This window comes from Gigantopelta aegis, chromosome 4, assembly GCF_016097555.1.
Source record: "Gigantopelta aegis isolate Gae_Host chromosome 4, Gae_host_genome, whole genome shotgun sequence".
NCBI classification, from domain to species: domain Eukaryota; kingdom Metazoa; phylum Mollusca; class Gastropoda; order Neomphalida; family Peltospiridae; genus Gigantopelta; species Gigantopelta aegis.
This window is the reverse complement of record NC_054702.1, coordinates 83,539,803-83,559,280: the sequence shown is the minus strand read 5'-3', so window position 1 is coordinate 83,559,280 and position 19,478 is coordinate 83,539,803. Positions and strand designations below refer to the sequence as shown.

Genomic DNA, 19,478 nt, shown 5'->3' with positions numbered 1-19,478 from the left:
AATATCAAAACTTGTAGTAAGGTGCCCTTTTGACGAGTCAATGTGCCCTTCTTTTTTGGTCCCCCCCTAAAAATATTTCCTGGATCCGCCCATGGTCTTTGCCCAGAATAATACAGTTTGTCCTGAAAAAAAGAGAGTTTATTTTCTTAATCGTAGGGGAGACTGTCACTCTCAGACTCCCATTTCTTCTATGCAAACTATTTTCACTTGTCTTCCCTCTTCCCCACCCCTCCACAAAATGATCCCCACACCACTCTGTATACGAGTGTATACGAAAAATACATGGGCTATTGGGTGTTAATACATATATGCTACCTGTATTACAGTGTACAGACACTTTATCTCTATACGGAATCGTGTTGTCCGGTTTGGTAGTTCTGTACACTGCTGGTTAAACAAAATTACTAAGTTATCGCGATCAACAGAGACAACTCATTCCGACCACATTCCTATTCACTCGAACCAAGGCCATACTAACAGAAGACTACCGACCCGGATTTTGGGGGTCACTTGTCATAATATAAAACGTTTTTTTTGTGTTTTTTTCTACTTTCCATCTAGATCTCGACATTTGGGAAATACACATACAAATCCGAGAAACACAGACACGTTAATAGTTAGGAATTTAATATAAATATACATATGGAAAATATATGTTTGGAATTTCAGAGTTGCCAAACAAGTTAGTACGTAAATAAGGACGGGCGATGAATTGCTCTTTGTGCGTGTTTGCTCAGCGGTATTTTAGTTTCTGAAAGGCTATATAAAACTCTGTCCGCTAGGGTATTGTGGCGCCACTTATAACACACAGGAATGTTGAATGATTCGTCTTCACTGAATAGTCATTTAACTGTATTCTATAGTCGTACCCGTTAATCAGGACACCGTGCAAAAGAAATACATGTACCTAATAAATCTGTTTATAAGGGGAAAAGACATACATGTATATAATATTATGCGTTTTGATCACTCTTCAAAACCCTTTTAAAAGTACTGCTGTTTGGTGTTTAACATACAGCTATTTTGACACTTGGTATATATAATGAGAGTAGAAACCCGCTGCAGTTTCATAGGTTACTCCTATCGAATAAAGGAAGAAAATGTTTTATTTAACGACGCACTCAACACATTTTATTTACGGTTATATGAAGTCGGACATATGATGAAGGACCACACATATATTGAGGGAGGAAACCCGCTGTCGCCACTTCATGGGATACTCTTTTCGATTAGCAGCAAGGGATCTTTTATATGCACCATCCCATAGACAGGGTAGCACATACCACGGCCTTTGATGTACCAGTCGTAGTGCACTGGCTAGAGCGAGACCTATCGAATAACAGCTGGGGTTGTTTTATACATGCTTTCCTTAGAACAACACATACAACAGCCTTTGATACGCCAGTCTTGGAAAACAGAGCCATCAATCCTACGAACTATTACAAAGAGCTGTATCCCGTTTATTCTGTCACTTCAAATACTATGGAAGTCTTTGCAGGGAGAAAAGGGTTGGAGAAACGTTTCACTGGGCCTCGAGTTCAGAGAAGGCTCAATATTTGTGTGGCCAGGGCCTTTATCTCTACATATAAATTATATATAAAGGTCGCTATACTGTGGATGACTTCAATGGACAAGATTCTAATTCTCTTTTGCTGGCATAGCCAGAAGGGACATGGAAGCCATGCCCCTACCCCTCCATATCACACTTTTTATATTTACTTGTCGTCCCCATCACACTATTCAGATAGTGTTGGTGCCCCCCCCCCCCCCCCCTAATTTGGGAGCCCCTCCCAATCCTTACTACGCCAATGTTGCTTTCGAGTATAATATGCGTGTGTCTGGTTTTGTGTCTATTAATAACTGAAAATTACGCCTAATTCATTACAGAGGAAGGCATTTCTTTACAATACTTAATCAAGGGCTGTTAGATGTGATAAAAGTATTTTAGATAACGAAAAACAGAAACCCGATGATATCATATAAATACCACTGTAGACATTTAAGATTAAAACGGGGGCGGGACGTAGCCCAGTGGTAAAGCGATCGCTTGGTGCGTGATCGGTGTGGGATCGATCCCCGTCGGTGGGCTCATTGGGCTATTTCTCGTTCCAGCCAGTGCACCACGACTGGTATATCAAAGGCCGTGGTATTTACTATCCTGTCTGTGGGAAAGTGCATATAAACAAATCCCTTGCTGGAGTCAGAATTACAAGACTGGCCAATTTGTGTATATAATAAAACAAAACATGTCTAACAGATTAAAAACAAATATTTTTACCATGTATTTTGTTTCCAGATGATGGTTAAAGTGTTTGTTATATACGTTTTATTTCCAAAAAACTGGTACAAATAATGCAAGAGTATATATGTTCAGCTACTTGCAATGCAGTCAGGTTATGTATGTACTGATATATTGTTTATTATTTGGTTAAAATAATATTTTGTTCTTTTTAGGGTTTGGTGGATATGTGCAGTGTAACGATCTGGATTCTTTACCGAAGACAAAAGTGAGTATAACTTAAAACGTGTCAAATTAGAGTATTCTAATTATGAATATCAATTAATTTTAATTAATTTTATGCACTGCCTCATTTCTTTTCCCCGTCTTGTCAACTCCATCTTTTTCCCTTCTGGACAGCGTCCTATAGTTCAGCTTGTTTTGTCATTAAATTGCACATCCCAATTATTGGTTGTTCTTCGCTTTACAAGTGCTACACAAATCCCTTCCATATCAACTTTTACTACAAGCCTCGTTTTACATGATTAATGAAGACTGTTGCTATGCTCAGACTGTATATTAGATATAAAACACGAATGTAATAACTACAATCATAAACGAAAGTCGATAAATGACCTTCGTCTTTAGAAATAAAGACGTCACCAAAGGAAGCCATCGAAGCCTTAATAGGCTACATCCGGGTTGTTGTTTTTTTGTGTTTTTTTGTATCTTCTACATACAAATATTATTATAGCGTTATTAGCCATAACGCCAATACAACATAGTGCTAATCTTGGGTTTACAATATGTCATTATCAAGGATATAGAGTCGTTTACATCTTCAAAGAAAACAAGACAATTCTGAAGAACATCTTAATCAGTAGAACATTATGCGATCAATATATGCGAAGAACTGAATACAGTAGAGGCGGCTACCCGCTATGTACGAAATTATTGCTTATTTGGTGTATGGGTGGAAGTAGCTTACGACAGAGTAGCAAATAGGGCAAGAAAAGCTATTTTATAACGCAGGCTCGTAGGAACGATATCTGGAGAGAGAGAGAGAGAGAGAGAGAGAGAGAGAGAGAGAGAGAGAGAGAGAGAGAGAGAGAGAGAGGGTTAGAGAGAGAGGGTTAGAGAGAGAGAGAGAGAGAGAGAGAGAGAGAGAGTGTGTGTGTGTGTAAGGCACAAGCCACATTGTTGTCTTTATTTACAAAGGGTAAAACAAAAAACGTACATTTTCGTTCTCAAGTGCACAGGACGAAAGCGTTGTGATTAGGAAAATAAGGTTGTATCTGTAGCAATGGATATGTGATAATGAAGGATAGGTATTTTTTTCAGAACTCATTGTTTCTTTCTGTAGTATAGGACTGTTTCAGACTTGGTTATATGATAGGGGTGAGGGCGGGAAGCACCATATTAAATTATTATTTTATGTCGCATTTATTTCTATTCATACATGGTTAAAACACAATTGTATTCTGTGGTGGTGGGTATGTAAAATAATTACCTCGTAACCTTCCCCGCATCCTACATTGTGTGATCAACAGTAGAACAAATCTCCAACGTAAACCTTCGTCTTACAGCCGCCCGTAGTTTCATATTAAATTATTATAGTCCTATTAATACATGGTTAAAACCTATTGTATTCTGTGGTGGTGGGTACATAAAATAATTGTTTCATAATCCTCCCCGCACTATGATTAATTTTATATGAACAATAGTAGAACCATCCTTAACGTAAACGTTCACGTCTTTACAGACGCCCGTGGTTTCCCCGGTGTCCAAGGATGACCGACGGAAGACGTGGACGTCACTGCCCCGGCCGGACATCCCCGGGATACAGCGACAGGGATCTCTGGGTTCGCTGGACGAGAACATCCTCAGCACGATGGTCAGTATGGTGAAGTGTTAGACGTAAACTTCCATTTGTCCGTAAACCGCATACATATACGTATACGTATAAGTAATCCGTAATCCGCATCAATAATTTCTATGCAAATGGATTGAGTAATTTCATTTATTCGTCATCCATACGCATATACGTATTCGATAACGGATTACGAACAAATGGAATTTGTGTTTTGTCCTCGGGCGACTCATCAGCCCTATTGTTAATCGTGTTAACTGCTGCATACTAATACAAAATTGCTACATTACTTTTAAACCAAGTTCCTAGTAAATTCAGTAAACCATAGACAGACATCTCCAATATCATTTGATACTTTAAAAAAATACTGACTTGTAAAACTATTTCTGTTAATTTTGATTGTCTTGTCACCATGTGTCTTCATTTTAAAATGTGTAAATATCTATGTTTAATTATGTTTATACATTATGTATATATATTCTACAAAGAACTCCTTGTCACCGTAAATACCCATTGTACAATACTTCCTCATATACTGTCGTTTGCCGGCCCGAGGGTACCGAAATAAAGTTTCAAAGACAGTACTCATTCTTAACCACGGATATAAACTGGAGGTCCCTATGGTCCTGTGGATTTAAGGTCCCGGGCCTCGTTTTACGAATCGATCTCAGTGCTAAAACTAAAACTTAAGGGCCTAGAACTATCTTATGGGGAGGGACGTAGCTCATTGATAAAGCGCTCGCCTGATACGTGGTCGATTTTGGATCGATCCCCGTCGGTGGGCCCATTGGGCTATTTCTTATCACGACTAGTATATCAAAGGTCGTGGTATGTGCCATCCTGTCTGCCGGGTTGTACATATAAAAGTTGCCTTACTACTAATGGAAACATGTAGTGGGTTTACTATCTAAGATTATATGACCGAATTAACAAATGTTTGACATCAAATTAGCCGAATATTAATAAATCAATCTATCAATGTGTTCTAGTGGTGTCGTTAAACAAAACACACTTTAACTTTAACTACCTCTGCTAAAGGAATTTAATGCTAAGATCGCTTCGTAAAACGGAATAGGTTCAAATCTTATCGGATGACAAGTTATGACTAAATATTAAACAAGTATTTGTTAATTTATTACAAATCAGTTTTAAAAATGTGCATTCAATACGGAAATTAAAAAAACTTTCATTCGACCAATCAAAACATCGATGACATAAATCTGTCAGCAGCTTAAGATATTCGAACTGTCTGCTATGACGGAAAGTCACCAGGCTTATAAAACTAGTTTAGACTCGAGACTCTAATAGAGTCTGAGACGTGAACGTCATGGCAATGCCATATAAAGTGTATGCGTGTGACGTCATTAGAGATTGAGTCTGGACTCAAGTTTTATAAGCACGGGCCCTGGGCTTATAAAACTTTTAGAGTCCAGACTCAATCTCAAATGACGTCACAGGCATGCAATTTGTATGGCGTTGCCATGATGTTACTGTTAAATTCCTTTAGCAGAGGTAGTTAAAGTTAAAGTGTGTTTTGTTTAACGACACCACTAGAACACATTGATAGACTCAAAAAGTTTTATAAGCACCAGGCCTGGTCTCGAATTAGCTATGGCTCATGTGTGATTTATTGACGGAAACAAGACTCATCCGTAAGAGTAATATATTTGGCCGCTGTCTGGTTTTGTAGTTGATGGAATACAGATTCATAGGAGCAGTCGAGACCTTGCTAAAACGTCATTTGGACTCTGCCTTTCTCAGAGATACGATTTTAAATGCGTTATTTGTCGTTCTAATATATAAATAAAATGATATATAATATGAACATCTCAGAAAAAGGGGGGGGGGGGGAAAAAACATAAACAAAACACCTCCAGGTAAAATTAATTTTAACGATGTAGGCTATCACTTTTCAGCTGTTGCAAAATTTCACTTTTTTCTGTTATCGAACAAAAGGCTTGCCATTTATGTATTCTGAGTTTAGTTTAAAAGAATACACACAAATCTTCAATTAAGATGAACAAATAAACACGATACCATGAATGCAATTATGCTTTAGCAGCGTCGTGCATTCACATAAACATTAATATTGTACCCGTACCAGCACTATTACTGGTGGGCATACGGCCTTCGAGGGTAGGGCACATGCGCAATCGTCCCCGAGACAAAGGTTGGAGATCAAAAGGACCGACCAAATCAACTGACCCACGGTTAGGCGTAACGGGACTCCACTTAAAAGCGCCGGGGATTAGAACACCTACGACAATTGCTCAAATTCAGGAACGGCGTGTCATCGTACTGGTGGGTGGCCGCGAACATACCGCCAGACGTCGTATTTGATGTACAAGTAACTGCCGCTATAAATCTCAACGTGAACAGCCAATGCATAACAAGAGTAGAATCAGACATCGCCAGAGCTTTCGGGCGACTCCCGTGGTGAACAGAAATTTTATACGTCTCTTTATACCCATTATATTATATTTGTTGGACTGACCGAATAAATCTTTCATATATCTCTCTCAGTAAGAGCTGTTCTAGGAACAACCGCGTGCGGAATGGAGTATTTTGAAATTTCGTCAAATTAAATTGAAATAATTTATCATTATTTGCATATATATGAGTTTTTTTCAATTCTAGCTGACCCCCCCCCCCCCCCCCCCCCCCCCCATCTATTGTACTGCCTATGAGTAAGTGAGTCTGAAAGACCCCTGGCGATTTTTCTCAAGGAGTAGCCAATATGGCGGCAATGTTCACATGTCAAGGTGCCATTCAGAAATGCAGTACTGGGGCGTAGCCAGAGACGAAAAACGCCGAGGTAAAACCAGACCTGTAAAATAAATATCAGTGTCATGGAAAAAATAAAATAAATCTGGGGAAATTCCAGACGAGGCAAGCGCCTCGTCCGCCTCATGCTGGCTACGCCATTGCAGTATACTGTACCGAATGGTACCTTGGCTTGCGAAGATGTATGACGGCAGACAATTTACTCTTTTCAACAAAATGTCGAAATAACCAAACGTTGAACGCCATCATAGCCGTAATCTAAAATGTGCTGACGTGTCGTTAAATATCCGTTTGTCACCAACTCATCTCATCTCCGTGTAAACGTTTGTGGATTAACCTTTATGAAGTATGCATATAATTTTTAATTTTAAAAGATTTTGTAGATCTCTGCGTATAAGCTGTCTGATCTTTATAAAAATAATTATTTAATATGGCCACCAATTTGATATATACTGATGGAAAGAAATAAAGGATCACACAGATAGCAACAACAACAAATAATGACTGCATCAAAAATCCAAAAAAGAAGAAGAAAGAAGTGTTTTATTTAACGACGCACTCAACACATTTTATTTACGGTTATATGGCGTCAGACATATGGTTAAGGACCACACAGATTTTTTTTTAGAGGAAACCCGCTGTCGCCACATAGGCTACTCTTTTACGACATGCAGCAAGGGATCTTTTATTTGCGCTTCCCACAGGCAGGATAGCACAAACCATGGCCTTTGTTGAACCAGTTATGGATCACTGGTCGGTGCAAGTGATTTACACCTACCCATTGAGCCTTGCGGAGCACTCACTCAGGGTTTGGAGTCGGTATCTGGATTAAAAATTCCATGCCTCGACTGGGATCCGAACCCAGTACCTACCAGCCTGTAGACCGATGGCCTGCCACGACGCCACCGAGGCCGGTGCATCAAAAATCAATTCATATTGTCAGAAGTTGACTGGGAACATATAGGCAGCTCATTCAACACTACAGACATTCAATCCCACATTACAACTATGTATGGAATATAGACATTACTAGCTAGTTGTGAATTACATTTCGTCTACAATTTGGTGTGTTCCCTTATTTCTTTCCATCAATATATATATATATATATATATATATATATATATATATATATATATATATATATACTCTTCAAAAGAAGAAACGCAAAACCACATTGTCGTAACATTTGGAGAATTGATTTAATTATTGAATGGTGAGTCCGATAATTACCAAATGTTGCAGGATTGTTCACAATTCACTCTAGTCCATTGTGAGTAAGTGATAGGATACACCACCAAGGTCAAGGTCATCTGGAGTCAATACCGGGTGTGGCCTCCGCGTGTGTTGACAACTGCCTGTCACCGCCTGCCCATTGAAGCAACCAGAGTACGGATGACGTCCCGGGGGATGGTGGCCCACTCGGCCTGCAAGGCTGCTGCCAGCTCGGGTAGGGTCTGGGGCTGTGGTTGTCGCTGTCGGAGGCGTCGGTCCAACTCGTCCCATAGATGCTCAATTGGGTTCAAATCCGGTGATATCGATAGCCAAGGAAGGACATTAATGTTGTTGTTCTGTAGGAAAGCCGTTGTGAGACGTGCTGTGTGAGGCTTGGCGTTGTCATGTTGGAACACTGCGCTGGCGTTGGCCAATAACTGGAACGATGTGTGGCCGGAGGATCTGGTCAATGTAGCCCTGTGCATTCAGGTTGCCCTGCACGTGGACCAGGTCAGTTCTGCCAGTGTGTGAGATGGCTGCCCACACCATGACACTACCCCCGCCGAATCTGTCCACTTCCTGCACGCAGTTTGCCGCATAACGTTCACCACGACGCCTATACACGCGACATCTTCCATCATGACGTCGGAGCAGAAATCGGGACTCGTCACTGAACCACACCTGTCTCCATCGCAGTTGAGGCCATTGTCGATGAATCTGGCACCACTGCAGTCGGAGTCGACGGTGTTGTGGTGTTAAGATGACACCTCGAACTGGACGTCTGGCACGAATTCCTTCCTCACGTAGGCGGTTCCGTACGGTCTGGTCGGATATCCTGCGCAAACCTGGTATTGCTGCGGCTGTGGAGGTGGCAGTAGTCAATCGTTCCCGAAGGTGGCGTACCCGGATGTAGCGGTCCTGCCCGGGGGTAGTGACCCGTGGTCGACCGTATCTAGGGGGTTCACGTGTTGATCCATGTTGCTGGTAACGGTCCCACAGTCTGGAGATGGTGCTTGGGGACACATGGAATGCCCTGGCAACGGCCGTTCTGGATTCGCCTGCGTCTAGTCGGCCGATGGCATTGTTTCTCTGCGGTTCACTGAGACGTGGCATGTCCTGGATTGTCAACTGTCGGCCAGATACAGAGGCCAGGCAAGCGAACACCCTGCACTTTTATACTGTCGGTGTTCATGTTGCACGTGCAGACAACGCACGTGCAGTGGTGACATGGTTTGCACGTGGCTGCGTTTTTGCGAATATTCACATTTTGGAACTTTATTGTACAGTAGCTGCGTTTTATCGAATGTAACCGTGGGAATGTGTTTGGGACATGCAATGACCTTATATTCACAAAGCATGAACCGGTAGGAAACATAAAATCGGAGTTATAACCCTTTGTACCCTTTTGCGTTTCTTTTTTTGAAGAGTATATATATTAATAAATCAGCAATAAATATTTTTATTAACATTCTGTATTTTTTATTTTTCAGGACCCCGATATAATCGGCGTTTGGCTGCACAGTCAGGATTTCATTGGTCTTGGTTTCAATATTTCTGGCAATATGAGGGACGGCATCTTCGTGAGTCAAGTCCACAACCGTGGACCTGCCATTGAGTCAGGGAAAGTTAATGTTGGTATGTTGTTTGGAAAGTAGTACTTTATTAAAACGAATTCCTTAAGCGTCAATAATTAAAATATATTACTTTTTAATAAAAGCTAAATACTGTATTTTAGTAAGTGACACATTAGACGATAATGAGATCACCACTCCAGTAACATACAATAGAGCCTACCTTATTGCAATGGCTTATGCACAGCGACACACACCCTCAACCGCAGCTAAAAGGTCAGAATTTATACCCAAGAGGCCATGCACGAATCATGCTAAACATTCATTCATATAGTGGTACTAAAACATTGCTAATACGTTCATCTATTTAGCTGTAAATAACTTTATTTTTTGTCTCTCTCTCCATCCGAGCATACTTGAAATAAAGTACGATAACACAGACATATGTATTGCAAAATAAATGTATTGAACAAATTCGTATTCCAATATTAAATTAGTGATTTATGGGGTAACAATTAATTGTTTTTACCATAAATTAAACACGAATCATAAATTTGTATATTCTTTTTTTTTAAATCTGTCAAAAAGCATTGTATATATTTTCTTTTTAAAACAAACCTTAAAAGAACAACAACAAAAAAACGAAAACAAAACAACACAACACAAAAGGACACAACACAACATAGACTTACAACACTTAACAAAACAAAACGAAACGAAAAAAAACAACCCCACTCTCAAAAACACCCCACAATATAACTAATAACACTGTGTTGTTTTCACAGGTGACAGAATCCTCAGTGTGACGATATCGTTCCAGAACACGGTGTTTGAAGACGCCCTGACCATCTTGAGTTACGCGTCTCCGTATCCCGTGAAGATTACACTGCAGAAACAAGTGTCGGCTATCAACTCTCAGAAACCGAACGAGGCCAACGAGAATCTCAGTCACCCACTGTACAGAAGCCAGTCTTTAGACGCTCTGCAAAGGCTGGGCAAAGATCCCCTGTTCAGACCGAAAAGAACACTGAGCGAAATGAAACCCGAAACGCGGAAAGATTCGTCAAGGAAAAATTTGCATGACCTTGTCAATCATAATTTTTCAGATTTGCTAGAGAACAAAAGTAGCAGCAATTCATCACTTGATGTCAGCAAAGCTGAAGCTTCCACCAACGACCACGATTTACAACAAAAATCAGAAAGGAAAATTAATCTAACTGTATCTGAGGTGATTGTGCACAATGCTGATGACACAAATATGCTGGATTTTCCCGATTCTGGACTTCAAAATGTTAAAGTGGAAATCAATGGTGTTCACGAGAACTCTGAAAATACCATTCTACCAACTAAAGTTTCTGAACAAGAACATATTCCATCGACAAAAGAAAAACAAAAAGACTCCAAATATGACAGCACTGAAGTCATGCAGTTTGCAAGTTTAATGGACAAAATGTTAGACTTAGATTCTAATAAAACCTTTGAAGGATCTACGGAAACGACTAACAGACACGTATCTGTGGAAATACAAGCCGATACCTCAGTTGGGTTGAACGCAGAACAAACCTCACCATCTCCAACGAAACCCCGAAGAAGGAAGAAAAACTCCAGCACGACCAGTTCTACATCTGGTGACAATCAGAAGTTGGACGTCAGTGCTGCAGCTAACTCAGGTGTGGTTCTAGAAGACTGCATTGTCGCGATGGCAGCTGGGACAGTGTCAAGCGCTCCTGGTGATCTTCCAGAAACAGGAGGCGAGGTTGTTGAGGACGAAATTGTTCCAGAAACGCATGCCAGAGACATTTCAATCGGCAGTGAGAAAATACAGTTTACACCCCACGATAGGGCTGTGGCTAGTCAGGAAAGGCCTCCGTCTCCACCAGTTACTAGAAACCTTGTGGATATCAGTGAACCAGTTGAGACGCCATCTGTTGACAAAGACCCCGTGGAAGAGGAAGTCATAGAAGCATCCACATCCAAACGAGATTCATCAAAGCCTAAACAAATCACCGCTGTATCAGAAACAATGCCATCTGCTGAAATGATCACAAACTACTCATCTCCACAGGTGGGTAGTACATTTACACTTAAATTCGTACAAGAGAATATAAAAGCCTTCTGATCAAACAATAGCATTATTGGAATATCATATACTTCTTTCCTTTCCAAAACATTTATCGACAGTGCAGTAGTATAAGTTATTATTAGTTGATCCGTAAAACTATACAACTGATGTTTCACTTTATATTGTTGTAATTTCAAAACTACTTCTCCTCGCCGATTTGGTGCCAAAGTGATTTGATTATTTTGTCGAAATTACAAAATCGCCCTGGGTCGTGAGTTGGTGGTGAGCTGTGCCTCTCCACTTGATGCCCAAAACATTTTGTTTTTGTCCTTCCATATACATATAAACCTAATGCTTGTCCCCAGCCCATATATATATATATATATATATCATTCCTTGACTCAGATTATACTAGCTGTCACTAAACGATCCATCTTGAATCATTTGAATTTGTGTTCACAGGTTAACGTGACGGTGGAAGAGCCGAAAGCGCCAGTGAGGGAGCTGGACGACGATCTACTGGAGCAGATCATCTCGATGAACTCTCATGCGCCGGGAACTCAGGGAATCAAGTGGATTAACAACTCCGACACCGACCTGTTCGTCGACGCGCAGAACCCGTCGAGAGGTGGAATAGCGTTTGAAATTCGGGACGATATCACGACGGGGCTGCCGAGAAATCTGGCCCTTAATAAACACAGTATTTCCAGAACTATGTCCTACGACAACCCGCTTGGAGGGGACTTCAAGGGTGCGGTTCGCGTCGGTTCTCTGAAGGAGACCAAACAGAGTGTTAGCAATGACGACGTCATTAACAGTAATCCTCTGGACTGGTCGGGGAAGAGGTTGGTGCGGTCGGAGTCGTTTTCAAATATACCTCAGGATGATTCCATCAGTGACTGGACGGACAAGAACCTGTTAAACGTTGATTCCAACGACGACCTTTCGAGGGCGTCGTCGGACGACTGCATTGTGTTTGACATGGAAACGGAACACAGGAATAAGATGACGCGAGCGGAGAACGTCTTTGCGGCAAGAGAAAATCTGGCAAACATCGCGAGTGATGCGACGACGCCGATACTGATTTCAACGAACGGACAGGACGATGGTCTTGGGACGTCTCCCGAGCTGTCGCCACTGAAGAACAATAACATTGAGATAAACAAAACGGGTGACAAAAACCACGACGCGCACCAGTCAGGAGGAAATAGATTCTCCGTGACACTTCACGCAAATACTGACGATGATGTTGACTGCTGAAGGAGAAAGTAAAAACACAAAAACAAAAACAAAGGTGTTATGAAACTAGTACCAATACAGAAGGCAGCTATCCAGGGATTAAGGCCAATGCAGGGTCGAGCGAGACCCCCTTCATATTCCTCAGTGTGTTACTTTGGGGTCAGGCAGAATGTCTTGCCAGCCCATTCTGTAATCTGAGATATACGAGTCCTGGCAAGCAATCCGCTACAATGCATTCCCTTCGAGGCATGTAGATTAATGTTCAATATCTCTTGTATGAAAGTTAGAACATTTAAGATATAACGTAAAGGGCATCTATACCTCAGGACTTACGGCTTGGTCAAAATATTGTAAATATGTTTGAAAGAAAATGTCGTTTTTAAGACATAATCGTATGGCAATGAAAGGACAGCTAGGGTGCATAGAGGCAATTTAGCGTGTTTGTGCTTCAATGAAGGCTTCACTCATTTGAGTCTACGACATGTGAAATACAATTATGTTTCCTAAACATTTTTTTAAAGTAATGCATAACAAAGTAGTTATTCACATTTTTCTATAATAGTTGCTGTTGTTATTGTTGTTGTTGTGCTAGTTGTTGCGTTAATAGTTGTTACACGTTTGTAATACTCAAACCTACACAATTACAAAGGGTAGAATATGGAGAAACTACACTCCTGTAAATTAAGGAAAGGATTGCTTGATAATTTAAAACAATATATGCCATAATGGCTGTCCTAGTTAAGAAAGTAATAAAACAAACATTATTACTTTTGAAGATTTTTGTCCGAAATATTTCGAAACTGGGTATGTTGCTTAAACGATGTCAATACAATGAAGTTGGCGATGGATATGTGTATGCAAATTTGATCAACAGATCAAAACACGTCATTGTAAAACATTGTAATGCTACCATTTATCACATATATTTTAAGATGTGTTTATGGCATAAATACTGCATATTATGTATTTTATATTTCTTTAACCATTTTTATAACTCGTTGTTGTGAAAACTCGTATATTGGACTCTAAAGAAAATTACCCACTGACTACTTTAATGGATTTCCACTTTGAAGAACGAACGTAATATTTATATGAATGCATATTGCCAGGGATGTACAAAGAATTTGCAAACACTATTTACATAGACTATATTTTTATGTACAGTGTATTGTTGAAGGTAACGTTATGTCGTCCACTTGTTATGCTGAATGATGCATTTTACCTCAGCTTCTCCGAATGTACATTTGTTTTTATCTAGACCAGTCTAGTTTGTCTACAGTGATCAAGGTGAGCAAAACTAGAAACTAACCTGACATAATATATCCGTTAATGACCATTACTGTACCCCAACTCCGTACGTTTTCACCACAAATCCTCATTCAAATATTTTTCTTGCCCAATTCTTCCTTACTCATTGACCATATACTCCCACCCCATAATACATTGCGTACGGCCCTGGTGTCAGACTCATTATCTCGATTATTTATGACATCGTTTACATCAAAGTTCATAACAAGCATGTTTTGATAAAGAAAAATAAACAAGTCGTAGTATAATACAAACCAACTTGTAGATATATTGACAAATCTCACTCGTGTTTCAAGATGTAAAATAATGGGGCCAATAGGGAACTGAAAGGTGCTGAATTGCAAATTTGTTTAAGATATCTAGGTCTTGATTAAACATCACTTACACCAAGTCCGACTATCAGTTACTAGAAGTGTACTGGATTAGTTTCAAATGTTTGTAATAAATATGTTTTACGTGTACAAATTATCTGTATTCTTTTAATAGAATGATTTGCGTGTAAACATTCCTTGAGATTTTCTTTTTTTAATTATACACATTTTTATAAATATAACATTCATGACGGGTATGGCGAAATAATAAAGTTGGGTTGTCTAACCCAGTATGTTAGTTATTGTAGTTGGTCTAATAGTTTTTTTTTTTACTCAGAACCTGTCCCAGACATTTAACATACATATTTGTGTACACGAAAATCAAATCAAACACGTGTTTAAAATACTAATTTCATTTCTCCTCTGATGCAAGTAATTCTTGAATCCATTACTATTTGTAATCTAGGTACATGGTTTACAAATATTGTGAAAACGATTCATGATACATGAATTAAGTACAAATTTCTGAAACGCACAATATGCGTTCACGTTACGAGTATGCCACGTTTTACATCTTGTTTTGTATAAAACCAATTTATTTAGACTTCTGTATTGTTCCAAGTGTGTTCAAATATAGTTTCTATGTTCTGGTATATCCTTGTAAAATAAATAAAATAATTCGTCACTGTTGGATAGTAGATGTTCAGGTATCTTACTACTTATCACAACTTTGAAAACTGGATGTTTCATAAACGTCAACAATAATGGAAACCATTTTGTTTTGAATGGTTGATGTTATTGCAATATTAATATGAAACATATTACGCAAGTACGTATACCATACAGGCATTTGCAGATGCATTAAGGCGTAAAGTAGTTTTCAAAAACCCGACCCTATCTAAAAAAAAGTGCCACTCTAGTTTTTCAATGTAATTTTTTTTCGATTTTTAAAAATTAATATGTAGGCCCTACGTGAAGAGTAAAAATATAATTTAAAAAAAAAGAAAAAAAAAAAAAAAAAAAAAAAAATTCCTCCAAACCACCCTTAAATGTAATTCGGCACGATCCTGGAAACACTGCAAACAGATCTATCCTAATTTGGTTCTAAACATGGGGTTTGGAGAGATACTCTGTTATGTTTAGAGTGGTAGCACCCACTATTGGCACGATGGCAGACATGTTCATCCCCAGAACCATTCCAAATAATAAAAGGATTCGCTTCTTTTAAAACATTTTTTAATAATACATGGTTTTACTATTGGTTTCAAATGATCTTAACCAGAAATGGGCATTTGTTTAAATTTTGTTTAAAGACAAATTGTTAATAACTTTGTGTAAATTTATCTACACTAAATAATACTGACGACAGTACATTAATAGCCGCATAATATATTTTGCATGCGACATAAGATGTATATTTGTTTGATAAGCCACAAATATATCACCCGACATTATATAAATTATGTATTATCTTTTCGTTCTTTTTTTAAATTAGTAATTACTTTTCTCTTGGTAATACATAAAAACCACAACAAAGTACAGACATAATTGTAATTTTAAGCAGTCGCATGTGTATCTGGTTGTCGTGTACAGAAATTTTTAGACGGTTTCTTTAAAACATACATTACAGTTGTTAGCATATTGCTGATCATCGGACTAGCACAACACTGTGTTGTTCATCGTGTATGCTATACATTGTACGTTACCGATATACCACTATCATTATACATGTATAGTTCTACTATAATATTTTTTTATAACAAGGACGGAAGTTCGACATGTAACATTTATATGCAATACAAGCAATAAAGTATACTCACAATATCAATATTAATTAGTTGCCTTTTTGTTTCATGCTTTATTTGGTTGGGCTGATTCCATCCTGAAGTTTCTCCAAGATACCCAGGTGTATTCTGTACTTTAATTTTACTTACTTGTTATATTTGTATTTCTTTCCCACTTTACACAGTGTTTTTATTTAACTTTTGAATTTTTAAACAGATGTTGAAAATTTATTTATTCAATTATTTATTATTGTTTGACACCCAATAGCCGATGTCTTTTTCGTCCTGTCGTGTGGTCAAATATTCATTCGTTTTTGTTTTTGGGTTTGCCCTCCTTATGACGGTTTACTTATTAACAACCCTTAAAACAATGTGAAACTGTTACAGCTGAATTAATTTTCAAACCGTTTTGACACCAATTCACCAAAAATACGTTGACCTATGTTTTATTTTAACTTGCTTTTTGTGTTACGATTCAGGTATGTTGTCTTAGACATACATCTATCTGGGTAGTATATTGGAATGTTAGTTACTGGCTAGTGGGAGAAGTCTGTGTCGTGGCCTTACACCTCCCTACTGAGCTCCGAGTGGGAGTCGGTAACAAGATGCGACATCAGTACCCACCAGTCTTAATAAAGTGGTTTAACCACTACGCCAATGAAGCCAGTGTTTTTTTGGTTTCCTGTCGTGGACACTTGTATGCAATTAACTATCATTGCGATGTGGGCACTCCAAAACCAGTTAAGTGCGAATGGCTTGAAATGATGCCAAAACGCATTTGATTACCACTGTATCAATGTGAACACATCATAATTGTTGGTGTTGGATATGCCCCATTGAATTTTGCCTGAAATTTGAGACTGCAACATATTCTAAGGGACATAACTCCGTCAAATAATCAGACCAGGGTCATTTGATAAACGGTAGGCAGGTGATTATTTAGAAGCATGTACTAGAACAAACAATCAAGTTCTTTTTATTTACACATAAGTTATACAATAATATTTATCCCATGTCACTACATAACATTTTTCGCTTTTAATTAAATATGTTAAAAGTTTAATAGCTCAATGTTTGGGAGAGTTGATGTGTTACAGCCCCTGAAAATTACAGAAACAATTAGTTTTTCACACATTGCTTGCCAAGTCTGATTTAATACTACAACCCACTTTTCATTTGTACACTAAATCTGGGATATGATTTACACGGTTGCAATGGGATTACATAAACTCAATTGAGTCACCTGAAAGATATGTTTTAAAAATCAAGGTGAGGTGTTAACTGAATTTCTGAGAAACAGACAATAGGATTAGATTATAGGATGTATCCAAGGGTGTACAATAAAAACAGCTATCCATAAAAGTAATGTTTGTTTATACATTGAGGATATTTCATGTTTTTTGTCAAATATGATTTATATCTCATCGAAGTGAAGTTTGCAATCATATCTCACGGGTATATGATTGCAAATTTCATGAAATTTTCTATTTATTATATAACTTTTGGCAATTTGCCTTCATTTTTAAAATGCCAGCAGCAAAATAGTTCCTGCTTTTTTACAGTGAAGATAACACTTTATACAGTGATGATAACACATTCTAGAGTGAAATATTCACTCTAAAATGTGTTATCGTCACTGAGTGACTGATAACACTTTTATTTCACTGATATTTTAAGATATTTCACTAAATGTTATATAATTTTAAAAAATTACATAACAAAAAATTTTGTTTAGTTTTTTTAATCAAAATACGTCTTCAAAATATCACAGTCAATGAACAAAACAACATCATAATTTAAAACAAAGTAAAAATAAACATTCTAAAAGTACTGCTAAAGCAATACTTGTCCTCTACCACAGTGTTCAACAAATGTTTGAGAAAGTCACTAGACCTTGCAGAAGCTTTGGCTAGTGCCCTATAGATGTAATATAGTAATACAGTTGATAATTTCCATTTACCCAGACCAAAAATTCACTAGCCTGGACTGAGGGCTAATGGCCTAACATATTTTTGTACCTCCTAAAATTCAAGGTCCATAACTCTGCGAAAAATGGGTACATCATCATGAAAATTAAACTTGTACATAATAAAGTCACATAAAAAAAATTTCATCTCAATATCTTCAGATACTGCAACAAAAACAAAAAGTCTGGAAATTTTCATATCTCCTAAGTTCAAGGGCCATAACTTTGTCAAAAGGGTAAACTGCTATAAAAGTCAAACTTGATCTGTAATAGAACATTATAAACCTATACACACAAATTTCAGCTCATTATCTTAAGGCATCACAAAACAAAAATCCATCCAGAAAACAAATTTTTGTATCTCCTAGGTTGAAGAGCCTGTCTGTCAAAAATGAAAGTCAGACACGATCTGTAACAATACATGATAATGCTATACACAAAAAGTACCGTTAAAAAAACATCCAGACAAACAGACGGACAGACAGAAAGAAAGACGGAGATGAAACCTATAGTCCCCACCGGTAGAGGACTAATAAACATCAACATTATAACACATAGTCTCACTGAAATCTGATCTTACTGTCTGCTCTGTTAGGTCTTCATTAGAAGATCTGACATAAGCCATTGCCAGTTTTTGTCTAGATAATCTTTTGTTTAAAACAACAAAAAGTATTGTAAATCATGAAAATAATGTGTCATATTATTGCATTGGGAGAGATACATACTAAAAATGTTGTTAATGCATTTAGTAGAAGATAATACTGCATGTATTAGCAAACATCAAATATAACTTTTCTGTGGGCTGGGCCTACCCCCCTACCCGTCCTCCTTACCTCTGGGGACTAAATAATTTTATTATATAGGTAAATTATATATTTATAGACTTCCCCATTTAAAATTGCATCAAATTAAATTTTTATTACTATTATGTAGAATAGGGTTATATATGTATTAAGGACGCAGTCAAAAATTATTAATGTTTTTAATGCATATTTTTACTTATTATTTTGGCATTAAATTTCTAAATTTCTATAGTAGTTAGGTTTTCCTGCCCTGAATCAGACCACCAATCTTATCGGAGGCCGGACTCGGGGTAGGTGTGCTCGAAACCATACAGGTATATGAGCACGTTAAAACCGTATCCAAGTCTAA

The 19,478-nt window shown here is 38.1% G+C and overlaps 1 protein-coding gene across 1 annotated transcript in view; it reads left to right on the top strand.

The window, feature by feature from the left end:
- Nucleotides 1-16,404, top strand: part of LOC121371248 — a 63,688-nt gene extending 47,284 nt beyond the window's left edge. The window contains exons 3-7 of the mRNA XM_041496993.1: nucleotides 2,455-2,507; nucleotides 3,981-4,112; nucleotides 9,576-9,720; nucleotides 10,442-11,721; nucleotides 12,181-16,404. Coding sequence (XP_041352927.1) covers nucleotides 2,455-2,507; nucleotides 3,981-4,112; nucleotides 9,576-9,720; nucleotides 10,442-11,721; nucleotides 12,181-12,978 — 2,408 coding nt within the window. The 3' untranslated portion in view covers nucleotides 12,979-16,404. The remainder of the gene's footprint in view (nucleotides 1-2,454; nucleotides 2,508-3,980; nucleotides 4,113-9,575; nucleotides 9,721-10,441; nucleotides 11,722-12,180) is intronic.
- Nucleotides 16,405-19,478: the final 3,074 nt, after the last annotated feature.